The sequence below is a fragment of the Anas acuta genome, chromosome 1 (genome assembly GCF_963932015.1).
Source record: "Anas acuta chromosome 1, bAnaAcu1.1, whole genome shotgun sequence".
Taxonomy (NCBI): Eukaryota; Metazoa; Chordata; class Aves; order Anseriformes; family Anatidae; genus Anas; species Anas acuta.
The window spans coordinates 198165698-198181929 of record NC_088979.1 but is presented as its reverse complement, the minus strand read 5'-3'; the positions used below and the strand labels follow the sequence as shown (position 1 = coordinate 198181929).

The window sequence follows — 16232 nt, the reverse complement described above, 5'->3', positions numbered from 1 at the left end:
ACTTCCAACCACCTAACAGATCACTTCAATCACCCAACTGAACATTTCTCTATTTGCTTAGGATATTTGAGTACATCTTCATATTTTTTCTAGTCATCTGCTGGAACTTCTTCATGATTCCTTCAATTCCAAATAATTTCTGTCTTGTCCTTAATTTACCTTTTCTAACCAGGTACCAGTACCACTGGCCTTCAAATACCAACAACACCATCTCTTTTTTTTTTTTTTATATCATCCTGCAGGGTTGACAATACCCTTGTGGTCTGAGCCCACCTCCTCCCATTTTGGGGTGCAATTTGGGGGTGATTTCTGTGTACAGTAAAAAGATACAGACTAAACCACTAATTTGTGGGTGATTTCTGTATGTGATGACACTAAAACACTAAATTCATACACATCCAGGTATCTCATTTCTCACAGAATCTTGGATGCTCACCCAAAAATAAACAAACAACAAAAAAAATGAGACCCCACCCCACCCCTCCATCTGCCCACAACCAAGATGGCGCCCAGCTGCCCCCCCCCCCCCCCATGGCTGCCAGGACTAAACATGGCGCAGGCACAGCGCCCGGTGGTGCCGGCGCGCATGCGCGGGGCAGGGGCGGGGCCCGCTTGGAGTTTTGGCGGGCGGCGGCGAGCGCGCGGCCGGCGGTGAGAGGAGGCTGTGAGGGGATGGGGGGGGAGGGGAAAGTTTGGGTTTAATTAAACCTAATTACCCCGTCTGACCGACGAGGTGGGAGAAGGCGGTAAGCATTTCGTTAAGCCTGCCCGTGACCGGGCTTTTTATCTAAAAATCATGCCTTTCTGCTGCCCTGAGTGCCTCAGAGCTCAGGCTGTAGCTGTAGGAAATGTGCTTGGGGGGGGGGGGGGGGTTAAATTCGGTGGGTCCCTCATCGGGAGCTGTGAGGAAAAGCCACGTTCGTGGTTTGCACTTCGAATAAACAGCCAGAGCAGCTCAATATAGCTGGTTATATCCCTTCTGGCAGTATGGATGCTGTTCTCCCGTGACAGAGGGCATTTTACCTCAAGCTCCTGAAGAGATCCTGGTGAAATCATGGAAGGTAAGGGATAAAAGCGCTCGTTTGCTTTCAATAGGGAAGCTTTCTTCTGACCAATAAGTTGGTTAATTTTGTCCAGAGAACTTAGTAAACCTCTTAACAAAGGAAGTTACATTGCACTGACTCCTCTCCCAGAGACCTCTGGTGTTGCCCCTTGCCTTTGTCACTGTCGCCTTTGTGTGGGGCTGCTCTGCCTCTTCCCTGGATTTCTGTTTTCTTCAGCAGCAAATGCTAAACACGTTCCTTGTTTTGTTCTCTATTTCATTTCTGCTCTCTGTCCTATTCCTCTTCTTGGTCTTTCTTTTTCCAGTTATTTGTCCTTTTGCTCCGTATTCCTTTGCTACCCTGTTCCTCGAGTAAAGCATATCCTCGGATATGCTTTCTTGCCTGCTTGGCATCTTCCTCCTTAACTTCTATTGCCAAAAGCCATTTGGGTGTCCTTGTAGAGCTGTCAGCTATCCTTAACAGGTCCTAAGACTTCCTTGTAACAGAAGTTGTTGTACAAGCAGCTGCACAGAAGGAAAAGCCAGTGCTAAGCAGCCTGCAAGCTTTCTGCTGACCACCCTGGGTAACAAGTGGAGAGTGTCTGCAACCACGTTTCCATCTGATCAGGTGGCAGGAAGCTGCTTTATCGTCCTTCAGCCAAAGTTGAAGCAAATTTTTAAAAATACCACTTGTTGCTCTGATTTAGTCTAATCACAGGCTAGTGACAACCAAGACAATCTTGAATGTTTTATTCCACGGCAGCTTTCTGCTAAGTGTACAGAAGTAACATTGAGTTTAATTTTTGCCTCAGCTGACGATGACTTGGACCTGCTGGCCTCCCTCCTGGAAGAAAGTGAGGAAGCTGAGGAGGGGAATTCTCCTGAGGAGGAAGATGCCCCAAAGGATGAAGGGGGAGAACCAGATGAATACGATGAGCTCTTTGATGCAGAAGATGATGCGTCCTACACTGAGGAGGTCAGTGCTGAGGACAGCATAATTGATGAGCAGAAGGAGAACCTGGCTGCACTGTTTGGAGATGTGAATGACCTGCTGGAAGAAGAGGAGGCAGAAGAAACTGTTTCCACTTCAGCTCCCAGTCAAGAAAAAGAGAAGACTAATGAAGAATTGCAAGGTTTGTAACAGCATCTTTTATCTGATTTGTCATATCTATGTTTCTTTTTTCAAGAAAGCTAATGGGCAGAAGCCTGCTGCTTCTTAGTTTAGGACAGTAACCAGACAGGGAATACAGAAAGTTCATGTGAATGTTTAGGGCATTCAAAATCCAGTTTTCAGTGCTAAATCCAGTTTTCAGTGCTCATTAACCAAACTCACCAACTTATTTTCTTAATTGAAGGACACAGGACTGAGTAAACCAGGGAGACTCAACTCTCTTTGAGCAGGATAGGGAAGGTTTCCTATGCGCTTGTGCCTTGTCTGATGAAGAGCAACATTGCTTCAGTCTTTAGGGCTGTCATCCTGGCATCTTTTACCAGCATAACTCCCCCTGCTTTCACAGGGCTTACTGGTGGGAGGTTCTGCCATAGCAGCCAATGTTGTAGTAGCAGAGCTGGTCCCTGAGCCTTGCACGTATTTGCTTACACTGGAAGCGCTTCTTTAGCTATGGAGTGTAATTGTCAGCAATTTAAAATGTCTTCGTTAGGAAAGATACATGCAACATGTCAAGGAACATATACCAAACAAGTCAAGTATTTATATAAGTCAGCTCCAGGCTGCACAGAAACATGTCCCTTCACCATGAGCTATGTACAATAAGAGCAAAATCTGTACCATGGCTCTAGGCTTTGTTTTCTGGGTTTCTGTGATGTAGTAAAACTGCCAGACTTCATAAATCCCTGCTTGCAATGGCTTCCTGCTGTCTTCATTATTATCTTTTTTTCTTATTTCTTTCCTAGCTGAGCTGAGAAAATTGCAAGAACAGATGAAGACGTTACAGGAGCAGTTGCAGAAGACAGCTATTGGGCAGCAATCCAGTTCAGGCCCTGAGAAGAAAACCCCTGGTAATGAGACTAATTAAATGAGTTCCTGATTTGTTGGCCTACCAACATGCAAATTACAGGCAAGACTCCAGCTAATCTAAAGTGAGCACTGAGCAGCAAGGAGGAATGGTGGTCTGGTGTATTCCCATGCAGATTGTTTCCTGCAGCTGTGGACTAAATCAGTGAGCTGCAGTTCTGGCATCTGCATCATCTGTTAATCCTTCATGGGGCAATCTGTGACTGAGGTGCTCCGGGGTCTTCTGCTGGAAGTGTTCCTTCTTGCTGGCAGACCTCAGTACGCCCAGAAAATACAGCTGTGTTTATTGCTGTAGCACACTGGGTGTAGTAGTAAACTACATGGGGGAAATTGAAAAGCAAGGGGATGTGCCTGTTTTTCACAGCTTTGTGGTTTCAGTGGCATGCAGAGTTTTTGGTCATCAGGGGAAGGAATCACCAGGGCTTTTCTTGATGTTGCGTTTCAGATGCTGGAAGTTTAGCTGAAGGATTTCCGTGTGGTACCCTGACTTGGCCTTTTCATTCAGAAAATTACTTAGTTTGGAACAATCCTTAGTATTTGAGTCTAGATCCTGAGATCTCATAAATACTTCTTGGTTTTCTTGCCCAGGTAAATCTCCCTGTCTGCCCTTAAAGGAAATCAAAGTTCAGAAGCTGCAAGAGTCGCCCTGTTTCTCGGCTCAGCTGGGCAATCCTTTACTGACAGCCAAGCGAGGAATCCAGAAATCAAAAGCCTCCTCAGCAGGTACCGTTCTCACTGAAACACACCGGGCGTTTGTCAAAAACCTGTGTAGGTCACAGCAGCAGTGCAGACACATCCAGGGTAGTTTTTATACCAGCCAATGCACCAGGAGCAGTCTGGCCACAGCAGAACAGAGCTCATTACAATTACTGTGTCCTTTGCAATGGGTGCTATGCTCTCTGCTGCTATGGTTAATTTGGACACTGGCAGTGCGTACTTCTAAGCTTACCTGGAAAATGTTCACCTGCCCTGGGAAGCTCATGGTGAGGCAGAACTCACTGCTTGAGTACACGCAACTGATCCGGAGCTGTCAGTTCCTAAATGACTGTGAGACCAGTCCTGTACCAATAAAACTGATTTATGTCTTTCCTCCTCTCTGTTAAATTTGACTCCTGTTTCTGGTCAGATGTAAGTTGATGTTATTTTTATTTAGATATTTTATTTCGTTATCAAGAGTTGTATTTGTGTTTTTTTTCCCATTTTTTCCTGCTAAAGAAACCAAGACTCCTCCTCCGCGACAAGTCCTCAGTCTGGCATTCCAGCCTCTCAAGTCTGCCCCAGGGAACACGCCCAATAAGGTGACCAGAGAGAAGACTCCTCAGATGCCTACGTGCTCCAGTACAACATCTCAAACAGTGTCTGTGGAAACCTTCTCAGGGCTGAGATTAAGGTCAGCAGCCCAGCAGTATCCCCGCCTCTTCCTGGGGATATCACTCTCAAGTGATGGGAGAGAGAACACAATCAGTCCAATCTCCCGTGATGCTAATCACAAAGGTGGAGAGCGGAGGACTGGATTTCTGATTTGCTGTTTGTATATTGCTTAACCATGGCAGATTAGTCAGCCATCAGCACACGCTGTAACACAAAGCCACGGCATTGTCTGGTTGTTAAAGTTCACATTACCTTTTTACATGGCTTATTACCATGTTCCTATTTTTATCTTCACTTCTTTCTAACAAAAAATATAATTTTATTAGCCCTGACTTCCCTGAGATGTCCTAAGCAGTGGACACATACAAGGCCTGCTTGTGCCCCAGCAGAGCAGATTTCATTTCACACCAAGAAGCCTCAGGAGCCACTCGCCATTCCCATACTCGCTGTAGCCACAAGAGGTCTCTGAATACTTACCATGTCTTCCTCACCAGAAACTGCTGGATTTGCAGCATATTTCCAGGTAGCTGTGATACCTGGTCCTTCCTGAAACGAGAAGAGTTAGTGAAAGCTCAGGGCTAAGTTACAGTGCGAGTATTTGGACAAGGAACAGTGTGTGGTTAGTAGCTTGCCAGGATTTGGGCAGCATTTGGAGCTAAGGGGTTTTGTTTCATGTGAACTCAGTGTGAAATGATGCACCAAAACATTTTGTTTTGAGACACAGTCTTTCACAGGAGAATGCTGAATATTTTTGTTCATGCTTGTCCATTTATGTAACAGAATGTGTTCTTTTTTACATGCTTTTACTTGATGTAGAAAACCCCGGGTTTCATCAGCTGAAATGGACAGAAAAATGGCTAACCGGAAGCTGATCCGACTGTCCCAGCTGAAAAACAAACTTGCTACAGAAAACTTGGAGGAAACAGACTGGGTGACGTTTGGAGTTATAATAAAGAAGGTCACTCCTCAGAGCGCCAACAACGTAAGTAACTTCGTTGTATCCCAATGAAATGCTGGTCTTCTATCCTGAGAAACTAATTAGATCTTCAACTTAATCAGCTTCCTCTGTGTAGTTACTGAAAAGCTCCTGTATTAAAGAGCTTGGCTCATCTGGCTTCATGCAGTAATGCTGCTTTTAGTCCTCAGGGTAACGCCTCAGCTTATCTGGAGCAACTGTCCTGGGCACTAGTGTAAGTGTAGCTGTGGCATACATGGCATAAATCTGTCAAAATCTGTTCGCCCGTGTTATGTGGGAAACACCAGTGCAAAAAAAGTCTGACTCTCAGTCTTTCTGGACAGCTCTCTTGTTTAAACGTGGCAACATGCTGTGCCTCCAGCATTTCCCTAGAGATCATTCTACCCTGTGTGGTGCATGACCTATGGACTTCTGCTGATGAAACAGAACTGAATATGCCTTGGTGTTGATTGTTCAGTGGGGTCAAAACTTTGTTATTCAGCAAGCCAGAGTGCTGTCCAGCTTTAATATCAGGAAGATTAGTAAGAGCAACATTGTTGCACTAATTTGGCCTCTAAGAAGCCTAGAACTGGCTGTGTGGCATGGCTGGATGTATTGTATCTAACCTTTACTGAGGTTACAGTTTGTGCTTGTCTAAATGAGGAAACCTCAAGGGAAAGTAATTGGAATAACTCCTTCAGTGCAACAGCAAGAGGGGATGCAATCAGTGTCCTCTTTGCTGAGAGCTGAAAGGAAAACAAATGTTCATTCCAGGGCAGAACCTTCAGCATCTGGCGGCTGAACGACCTGCGGGATCTCAATCAGTCCGTCTCACTCTTCTTGTTTGGTGATGTCCATAAGGAGCACTGGAAGACAGACCAAGGCACAGTCATTGGGCTGCTCAACGCTAATCCTATGAAACCTAAAGAAGGCTCAGATGAGGTGGGAGAATTTTTCACTTGCCCATCAGCTGGGGGGGGGGGGGGGAAAGAACACATAGCTGAACTTTTTCATATCTGCCTGAGATCTAGCTTTATAACACGTTAAGGTTGAAATTACCGTGGTCTGATCTAGATATTTGCATGATGTGTATTTGCTCTTGACTTTTTGGAAAACTAACTCCAAAAAGTCCAACTAGACATCTAAAACCAAAGTTCATTATAGTGTTTAACCTGCTCTCAGTAGCAGTCAGCTCCTCTGGAGTTGTAGGAATTGTATCTTCTTGTCAGTTTGTTCAGCTACTTCAGTGCAGTACCTGGTTCAGCTGAAATGTCTCGACAAGCTGAAAAAAGGGGGAAGCTCATTTCTCTCTCCTAATTTAAGCATGAGATGTGATTGGAAATGTTTCCTGGTTCCAAAATCATGGCTGAAAAAAGTGTTTGATTTATAAAACAAATCATATGTATAGTAAGTTGATACATAGCACTTCATTTGTTTAATCAATTACTTATAAATGCAGAACATGATGAATTGCTTTTTCTTTATGTATCAAAACATGTAAGGTAGCTTCATTTTGCTAATAAGTTAAATGTTTTCTTAATGTCTTTTTAATTGCACTGGAATGGAAACCGTTTTTACTGACTTCTGTCAAGGGTAATTTCAGTCTAGTAGCTGGTGATGTAGTATTTTGCATTTTAAATTCTCCAAATGGAAAAATTAAGAATCTCATTAATTGTCTATTAAACTATATAATTGCTGAAATTAACATTAATAAGCTGTAGAAAGGCCTGCTGGTGAGTAGGAAGGCACACCGGATTTAATGCAAGGCCTGTGTTGAATGTTTCTTCTGAGCTAAAAATGGACACCTTTAGAGCTACATAAAAACGGATTTTGCCGAATATTTCTTGTCTACAAGTCCCAGTATCTCTTGGTGGCATGAAGATGATGCTTTTGTTGTCCCACAGCAGTTTTGTCTGGACCTGGATATATGGAGAGGGACAGAAAGTTCCAGTCCATCTCCACTTCCCCTCCGCTGCCAAATGTGGTTGCCATGAACACATGCTTGCTTTAAGTAAAGCTTGTTGTGCTTGCTTTCCTGAGGCTCCGAACATATAAACACAACATCCTTCGTCTTCTTGTGGGAAACAAATCCTTTTTTTTTGTTTTTAACTGAGCCTTTTTCTCAACCTGAACAGGATGTTGTGGCTTTCTTAAACTAGGCCTGCATTTTTTTAAAGCTGCACTGCTAATACCAGAGGTGCCAAACTAGGCCAGCAGCAAACCAGTGACATCTCGAGAGAAGCCCCTCCTCAAGACATGTTCTGATTTCTTTCTAGGTGTGTCTGTCTGTTGACCATCCCCAGAAGATCCTGCTCATGGGTGAAGCTCTGGACCTGGGTACCTGCAAAGCCAAGAAGAAGAACGGTGGTTCCTGCACGCAGATAGTGAACCTGGTTTGTACCTCAGTAGTTAGGACATCCTGAAGCTGTTGGTAAATTTTATCTGCTGCTTTTGTACTCGTGCTCCAACTCTTTTACTTCTTTCTGGATCTTATAAGTAATTAAAGTGGGTGGAAAAGCTGAGAAATGAAACTCCAAAGAGCTGTTTCTCTGATAGCCTTGTAGCAGCAGTACTGCAGCTCCCTAAAAGCAAAGCTAGTGCTGCAGTGGAAAGATAATGGTCTCAACTCAAGACCATCACCATCTCCACATCCTTTCACTTCCCTTTGTGCCAGCACAAGCTTCCATGCACTGCACTAGGGAACTTATCCAAAGTAAAAGAATAGAAGGTTTTTCTTGGAATGGTTCTGGTTTTTGGAGATGATCTTAACCAGGTGAGTTCCCTGGTCTAGCGTGCCCACTGGCTGCCAGAACATTTGCACAACTACTAGAGAGGAGAGGGAAAAGGTGGTGGGATTCATCTTCTGGAGAGAGCACTGACTTTTCCGAAGGACTTGTGGACTGCATAGCTCACTTCACGGCAATGGTGACGTTAAGATATCTGAAAGGAACCTTGTCCAAGTCAGAAGGGTAATTGTTAGTAGGGAAGTACTTGGGAGGAGGAGAGAAGAGGAAGGAATGAAAAACTGGGGAGGAACTAAAAGTGCATAGGGTGGGGAAGAGGACAAATAGTAAAGGTACTTGTCGCAAAACAAGGCTGTGATTACAGACCCACTCCAGGAAGTGGCTGTGCACAGGGCTCTTGGTGTCAGTGAAATATTCAACGGCCACTTGGAACAGACCCAGATGGAGGCTCTGGCAGAAGGACCTCCTGAAGGAATTGGCTGCTTGGTTACTTAGTGACAAAAGATGCATAATTATGGGATAATTGTAACTATACAAATATGGGGCAGATGGATATCAACAATAGAAGAGTAATTTCTTTTTGTTGGTGAGAAGAATCCCCTGAGAGAGTGCTTTTATGACACTTCTTTCTCTGGCAGGCAAGTTTACTAACTTAAGTTCCAAACTTGTCCTGGATTGATGCTGAAACCTGATGAATTAATTTGGAACCTGTGCATGAAACGTTGTGCTCCAGTTTATCTTTGTGTTCATACCAGTAAGAAAATGGCATACAGCTCAGTCAGGAGCACAGAATTTGGTCAAGAGGACCTGGAAAGTCAGTTGACCTGAGCCAAGGAGTGGCCTAAAAATTCCTGGGATGGAAGAAGTCTTTGATGCACGAGCTTTTTTCCCATGATTAGCACAAGCAATTTTAATTTCACTTCTTATTGCTGAGCGTGAGCGTATGTTTGCTGATTTGGGTGATTGCTGGAATGCTACAATGGAGATGAAATCTCAGTTTAGCCACAGGTGTGGGTGAGGGGAATGAACTAAATTGTATCTAATCATGTTTTGCAACAATCTTCTTCCATTTATTTTCAGAATGACTGTGAATATTGTCAGTACCACGTACAATCCCAGTACAAGAGGCTCAGCTCGAAGCGGGCAGATCTGCAGTCTACCTTCTCTGGGGGCCGCATTCCCAAAAAAATTGCTCGGAGAAATCCCACTTTGAAGGAGAGGCTGTGCCAGGATGGATTTTACTATGGAGGAGTCTCTTCAACAGCATACGCAGCCTCAGTGTAAGACAAGCCACATGTTTCTTTTGGGCTCAAGCACAGGTCTCAGATTTTGAACAGAATTTACCCCTCATATATAAATGAGTGCAAAGCTCTCTCTTAAGGGTGGCTGTTTAGTTAGAGTTCCTTTTCATTGTTTTCACCTGCATTCATCAAACAGGGATAAATGTCCCATGTGTGGTGTAATACTTTTGGCCTCACAAGGTAACAGAGCTGCTGTCTGATAGGAAAATTTCATCAGTCAGTGCTAAGATGTGGGCAGGTGTGTTTTTGTCTCTGAATTAATACTGTATTTTCAAGCCAGATGATATTGGGTGTCAGTAGGTAAATGACCTTTACCATAAGGTCCCAAGTGTTCAAGTTGAGTATTTTCCAGTGCCATTCCCTTACCCTAATTTGTTGTGACTCATCAAATTTTAATCCCAGTTTCAGTGTCGGTGCATTCTGTATTTCTTCCTCCTCTTCCCTTCCTTGACTGAAATGACACAGTATCACTGTGTCGACAAAGTTGGTAGATCCCTGTGTATCACAGACTGAAGTGGAGGGGTCAGGCCCTTTATCCAAATCTCACTGAAGAAAGCTGTGGAAAGACTTGAGTCACAGCCGGATCAAGCCCTCTGTTTGCACATTGCTTTGGTTCCCATACCACTGCCATCTGATAACTGGTGTGACTCCACAGTAATGGAGCAACTCCAAAAAAAACCCTGACGTTCTGGTTTTCTTTCTTCTTTCTAGTGCAGCAGCTGCCGCGCCGAAAAGGAAGGTTCAAACCACTCTCTCCAATCTGGTCGTGAGAGGAGTTGATGCAATTGTCCAGGAAACCAAGCAGAAAATTGGTACCTAACTAGCTGTGTAGTCTCTTCACCCTCCAGATATTTTTTTTGACTTGATGTGTAGCCGTGTCCCAGGACCCTGAATGAATCTGGCAATTTGTTTGCTGCAGAGATAGACGTTTGCAGGCTGCTTTCCCAATTGATCTAAACTCCTCTTTCTTCTTGAGATCACAGCTGCCAGGCAAATGTAACTAAGCAACTGTGTGGCTTTGTGCATCTTTTTTCAGCAGTGCCCCTGAATTAAGTCTCCCGTTCTGTCTTTGGACAATGACAGAAGATCTTTGCCAGATTAATGGGAATTGGAAATTCTAAGAACTTTGAACCAGAGAATTTATTTTAATTGATTAAAATAGATGGCTTCTGTTAGTCTGGGAGGCTTCCAAGGAATACTAAGTATAAATCGGAGACAGGTCTGCAATGCAGGGGGCCTCCTGGGTGTCTAGCCTGTTTCTTGTGCTTTTCTTTTGTTATCTTCAAAGCATGTTCCTCCCGTAGTCTTTGGAAATTCACTGATCTTCTCTACCTGTGTTTCTTTTTTGCAAAGCACTTAATATTACACCTTCTTTACACTCAGTGGAAAGCAGATGACAGATTATTCAAACCACATGCTCCAGACGTTGCTTAGATGTCTTATCCATCTTTTAGTTCCTTCAGTTGCCACCATTTCAGGCACCATAGCCTGTGTAATTTCTCTAGCCTTTAGCTGCTCTTAATTCCCCAAGAATAACATTTGATGACTGTGGGGCTTTCAAGCAAAAACTGTTTAAAAAGGGGGATGGTGGGAACAATACAGATCAACAAGGCTGGGGGGGGCTGACTGATGAAACTGCTGAAGAGGTAGAAATATTTGTGTGACATGCTGTGCTTGAGCAACCAAATATAATGTAGAAGTTGGTCCTGCTCTGGGGGGTGCTTGAGCAGATGACCTGCAGGGGTTATTTCCAACCCTCTGAAGCTAGGTCTGCTTCCCTTTCTGGCTCCAACTCTCTTATATTTATGCCTCTTCCGCTCCAGGTGCAGCAAAGAGGCCCATGCCGTGTTCTGAGGAGTTCAAAGAACTGCTGGCACAGCCAACCTTTGGAGCACGAAACCTCTGCAAGCACTGGACCAAAGCAGGTGTGTCTTTGTGCCTGGAGGAAAACCCACTCCAGAGAGCACTCGTCTCCTTCTGAGCAAACACTGGTGTTGTTTTTTTTTCTTTTTTATTTCTCCCAGATGCTGAAAATAAGCAAGGGGGCACTTTCCAATCTCTCTCTGCATCAGCACTGCTCAAGCAACAGAAGCAGAAATTGCTGGAGGCCAGAAAAAAGCGATCTGAAGAGATTCAGAGGAGGTAACGCATGCTGACTTTCACAAGAAGGAGTCCATTACTGTGGCCTGTTGTTGTACAGAGATGGCTTGCTTTTTTCATAAAAAAACTTCATTTAAAAAGAAATACTGCACTAGGGGTTTTGTTTGTTTTAGTAGAGACCTAAATACTCCAGTATGGTGCCCAGTAACTGGGAAGCATGATGGGAAGAGGATGATTAGAGTAGGAAGCTTGGGTCAGGACTCCTGGTTCTGATCATTGCTGGTCTGCAAGGGTCTTCTGAACCTAACAAATTGCCAAGTGCATCTCTGTTAACAAACCTAAGAAAAACCCCATAAGGGCCATTCTGGATGAAACTGAAACTGACGGAGCCTAGTAGCCTCAAAAGGCTCAACTGGAGCCAAAACAAAAAGTTCTAAAACAGAACCTGAAGGAGAAAAATAAAGCTGGGTACCAATCATGATGATTTTTTTCCCTCAGCCTCCAACAGTGTGTATTTCAGGGACTTCACAAGCTAAAGGTGGTGTCTGTTACAGTACCCCTGAAAGGATTATTTTTTTCCCGTGAACCCGTCCAACCTCTGCCATGACTTACGTAAACCTATGTATTTATGTGCTTAACTACCAATTCAACAAAAAAGTCCATTTCTTCATGATCTTTCAGCTCCTACCTGCCAGCTTTATTTGAGGTTTCTCTCTGTTTGTTTGTTTTGGAAAGAATCCTTCTGTCTCTTTGACTTGTGTCACTATCTCAGTGGCTTACTTTTGCCTTACAAGGTTTCTCCAGAACACAAGTAAAGCTGACAGCCCTGCTCTCCCATCCTCCTCCGGGCAGTCCTCACACCTTTCCCCAACACCTGGGGCAGAGTTTCCCAAAGCTGCAAAAATGTCAACTCCTCAGAGGCCCAGGCTTGGCACAGGCTTCTCAGAAGGAGAAGACATCCTCTTCTTTGATGGGCCTCCACCTCCAGCACCAAAACTGGGCAGCTTGGCAGAAGCCAAAAAGGTAACAGCTCTTCGAATGGGTGGGTTTTGAGTGTGAAGAAGGGGAGGATAAGGGAAGCTTGATCTGGGGTAATACAGGAGTCATCAGGAGCTGGGGATTTTGTTGGTTTTCTCTTTGCTCTGTGTGGATTTTGCCTCCTTCATTTAACAGACTTCCTCTGCTATTGCTGGAAGTAGGAACATTGGAGCCAGGCTGGTCACCAACCCGTTCACTGCTCTTTCCTGTTTTCTAGCTGGCTGCAATACAGCGACTGCGAGCAAAAGGCCAGGTTCTTGCTAAAACTGATCCAAACAGCGTCAAACGGAAAAGAGCTGAACTCGATGATGTCCTAGAAATTGTTGAAAGAGTTGAGAAAAACGTTGCTCAGTCGCAGAACACAGATGCAAGCAACGGTAAGTCCTGTTATGTTCTGGAATGGGAAAAAGTGTGCTTATTTTCTGCTGAACAGAGCACTATTACTGGGTCAAAGACAGCTTTGAGAGAAGGTGCATTGTTACCTATAAAATGCTGTTATTTCTCTGAAGCCATCTTTGGCCTTGGCTTCACATTCTCCTGACCTACTAAAGTCTGTTGCTTGACCTGAACATTTGCTTGAGACATCTGAGACTTCCAAAATCTCCTCCAGTGACCATGCTTAGAAATCACAACCTTGTTTTGATCTTGGTCTCTAGAGGACTGAACTCTTTTATTTTTCTAGAAGTGGATGAACTGGAGCCTGCCCAGAAGAAGCGACGTGAGCAGCTGGCCTATCTGCAGTCAGAAGAGTTCCAGAAAATCCTGAATGCCAAGTCCAAGCACACGGGTATCCTGAAAGAGGTATGGCCTCCATCCAGCCATGACTGAGGGCTTAGACCTAGGGAGCTGATAGGACTCCTCATAATGATTTCAGCAAGAAGCAGGTACCCGAACATGCCCTGCTGTTGTTTTAACCCTTCCACTCATACATTTCAGAGGTGGGTCATTTCAGTGGTGGTGGAGCACAGCATGGATTATTCAAAGCAAGGAATATTTGTTTTTTCTCTGGCTCCTAGACTGCAATCTTCTCCAGACAATCCCAGTAACTTGCCCAGGGGTCACACATGGAGTGGCTTCTCCCATCTTTCTCCCCATAACCCTTTTTCCTGTTCCCCCCACAGGCTGAGGCTGAGATGCAGGAACAATACTTTCAGCCCCTGGTGAAAAAGGAAGAAATGGAAGAGAAGATGAGGAACATTAAAGAAGTGAAATGTCGGGTTGTGACGTGCAAAACAGTAAGTGAGGTGGAGCCAGGGTGACAGCAGGGGAGTGGGGTGCAGATGGTACAAAATGGTTCTGGAGCATCCTGCAGCCTCCCGCCAGTCACTCACTTGGCCATAGTCCAGTGCAGGGATCAAATGGACATGGTTTTATTCCTTGCAACTCTTTTTTTGAGAGCAGCACTTTTCCTTAGAGACTTTGAGACATGAGGACACTGGCAAGGCAGGCTTTACTGCTGTGCTCAACATCAATTTGGTGTTTATGGCAGTGAGTTCCCTGGATATTGGTGCTCTGACATCCATTTACCAGCTTTATCCCTGAAGTGTTTGGGACCGAGACCCTTGGTTCCCCCCATATTACGTGGTAAATGAAGCCCTGTGCCTTGAAAAACATCCTAGACCTCAGACTGGTGGGCACCTCTAGATGGGAGAAGGCAGAGGGGTTTGGATATTCAGCTGTCCCCAGCCCACAGAACAGGCGCTGTGTGCTGGGGAAGCAGTCACAGCTCTTTCTCCTCCCCGACAGTGTAACTACACCTACTTCAAGCCTCTGGAGACGTGCGTGCAGGATAACCACGACTACCACTGGCATGATGGCATCAAGCGATTTTTCAAATGTCCTTGTGGCAACCGAGCTATTTCCCTTGACAGGCTCCCCAAAAAGCCCTGCAGGTAAGAAATGAGCCTTGTGAAGTTGTGACTTGGGTTTTTGTACTGTCCATTCACAAGTAATGTGCTGGGAGTCGTAGCATCATGCCCTAAAACTGGAATGTCAGTCCTTCCTGCTGAGTGCTGTGGGAAAAGCCTTGGGGCCTATTTTGGATGCCCTCAGCAAACACACCATGGTGGTCCTCACCTCCCATCTTCATCTTTCAGCACCTGTGGCCTCTTCAAGTGGGAGCGAGACGGGATGCTAAAGGTAAGACACCAATTTCTGAGCACCTCAACACTGGCTTTTGTCCCAGGCTTTGCTTCAGTGCCCTTAGGGCCTGCCAGCAAAGCCCAGCAGCTCTGCACCTCATCAGACCCCCACAGGAACCTGCAGGCTGTGTTTTAGTGGAGTTTCTCTTTTTGCTTTCTGCTCTTGAAGCTTTGTTTTAATTAACCATGGGGATGGGGAAATTGCTTTTTCCCAGATCTGTGAGAATTCAGAACCTCAAGTTTTCTAGAGGGTCTGTCAATGTTTAATCAGATAACTTAGGCCCACCACAACTTCTGTAATAAATCTGGGAAACCTCTTAGCACATTTTAACTTCCTTTCTCCATGATTTGTATTTCTAGGAGAAAAAAGGTCCGAAGATTGGTGGAGAAACACTTTTACCGAGAGGGGAAGAGCAACCAAAATTCCTCAATAGTCTGATGTGACCTGGAGTTGATGCTTTCACAACATAAGGAAGGATTTCCATGTCTAACCCACGCATTACTGGAATGCCAGGAGGATTCTGGCTTGATGAATCAACAAGGAAATCAATTTCTTGTGAGAGGGACATCCACAAAGTCTCCTCTTGACCGGATCACTGCATGAGCATTCAGCATTGATCTTTTTAAAACTACCTGAAAAAGGCTGCATGTGAAATACCCCTTCATGTCTGTTCTGTCTTAGTAACAGCTTGTTTACAAGATTTAGCCTAGAAAACAGACAGGTACTGTGGACTAATCCCACAACTTATATTAAATGACTAGTGTAGAATGACCCCACCAGAATTTTAAGGGACAAATCATGAACTGGGAGAGCTCTGACTGAGAAGTCTGATTCTGTATGCACTTGTGAAATTAATGTTGTGCTGCTTAATGTCAGCCTCGTGCCTTTTCAGCTGTTGGCTGAAAAGGGATCTGAGGGTTGTAACCATACAGTGATCTTCATTAGCTCCAAAATTACTTGCTTGGAACCCTTAAGAACAGATTTCAAGTGGTTCTGGAGCTGTCTCCTTGGCTTATGACTTCAGAAAACTTCTGTGCCCCCAGGTGGCTGCAGCGCAGGCTAACCAGAGCCCTTACAAAAGCCTTTTCCTTTCCCAGCTGGATTCCCAGCACCACCCGCACTACAACACTCCCACAGCTACAACCCTGCAGCTCCACCTCGGAAAAGGCATTTTAATGAGTCTGGCACTGCTGTGAGTGGTCATAAAGAGCCGAGTGATTCTGTTGCACAGCTTTTCCCCTTGTTCTGGCATTTTAAATCTTCCTGAAAACCTTCCCATTTGTTACCTTGTGGACCTCGGATGCTGGCACAGCTGCCTGGGGGGACAGGAGATGTCTCAGACCAAGCAGGAGTGATCCCAGCAGGATCACAGGGGGATTTTAAGTACCTAAAACCACCTGCATCTCTGTGTTTGGTGAAACTGCCACATTCTTAGGTTGCAGTGGCTTCATCAATGACTCTTGTTTGCTTGCACAAGGGCTGGAAGGAAAATGTTCCTGCACTT

General features: G+C 44.8%; 1 protein-coding gene across 4 annotated transcripts; it reads left to right on the top strand.

The window, feature by feature from the left end:
* The first annotated feature begins 573 nt into the window (after positions 1-573).
* Positions 574-15384, top strand: MCM10 (minichromosome maintenance 10 replication initiation factor). 4 transcript variants are annotated; one of them, XM_068670017.1, is made up of 20 exons: positions 574-651; positions 987-1061; positions 1855-2175; positions 2957-3061; positions 3666-3800; positions 4293-4467; positions 5265-5430; positions 6178-6345; positions 7680-7796; positions 9228-9427; positions 10160-10260; positions 11272-11373; positions 11473-11590; positions 12343-12571; positions 12804-12963; positions 13269-13387; positions 13708-13821; positions 14333-14478; positions 14683-14725; positions 15088-15384. In XM_068670017.1, exons 2-20 carry the CDS (start codon positions 1055-1057, stop codon positions 15169-15171), a joined length of 2610 nt encoding a protein of 869 aa, XP_068526118.1. In that variant the 5' UTR covers positions 574-651; positions 987-1054; the 3' UTR covers positions 15172-15384. The 4 variants fall into 4 exon arrangements, with proteins under 4 accessions (XP_068526118.1, XP_068526121.1, XP_068526117.1 ...); XM_068670020.1 differs by having other exon boundaries at positions 633-651; positions 1012-1061; XM_068670016.1 differs by having other exon boundaries at positions 651-746.
* The last annotated feature ends 848 nt before the right edge of the window (positions 15385-16232 follow it).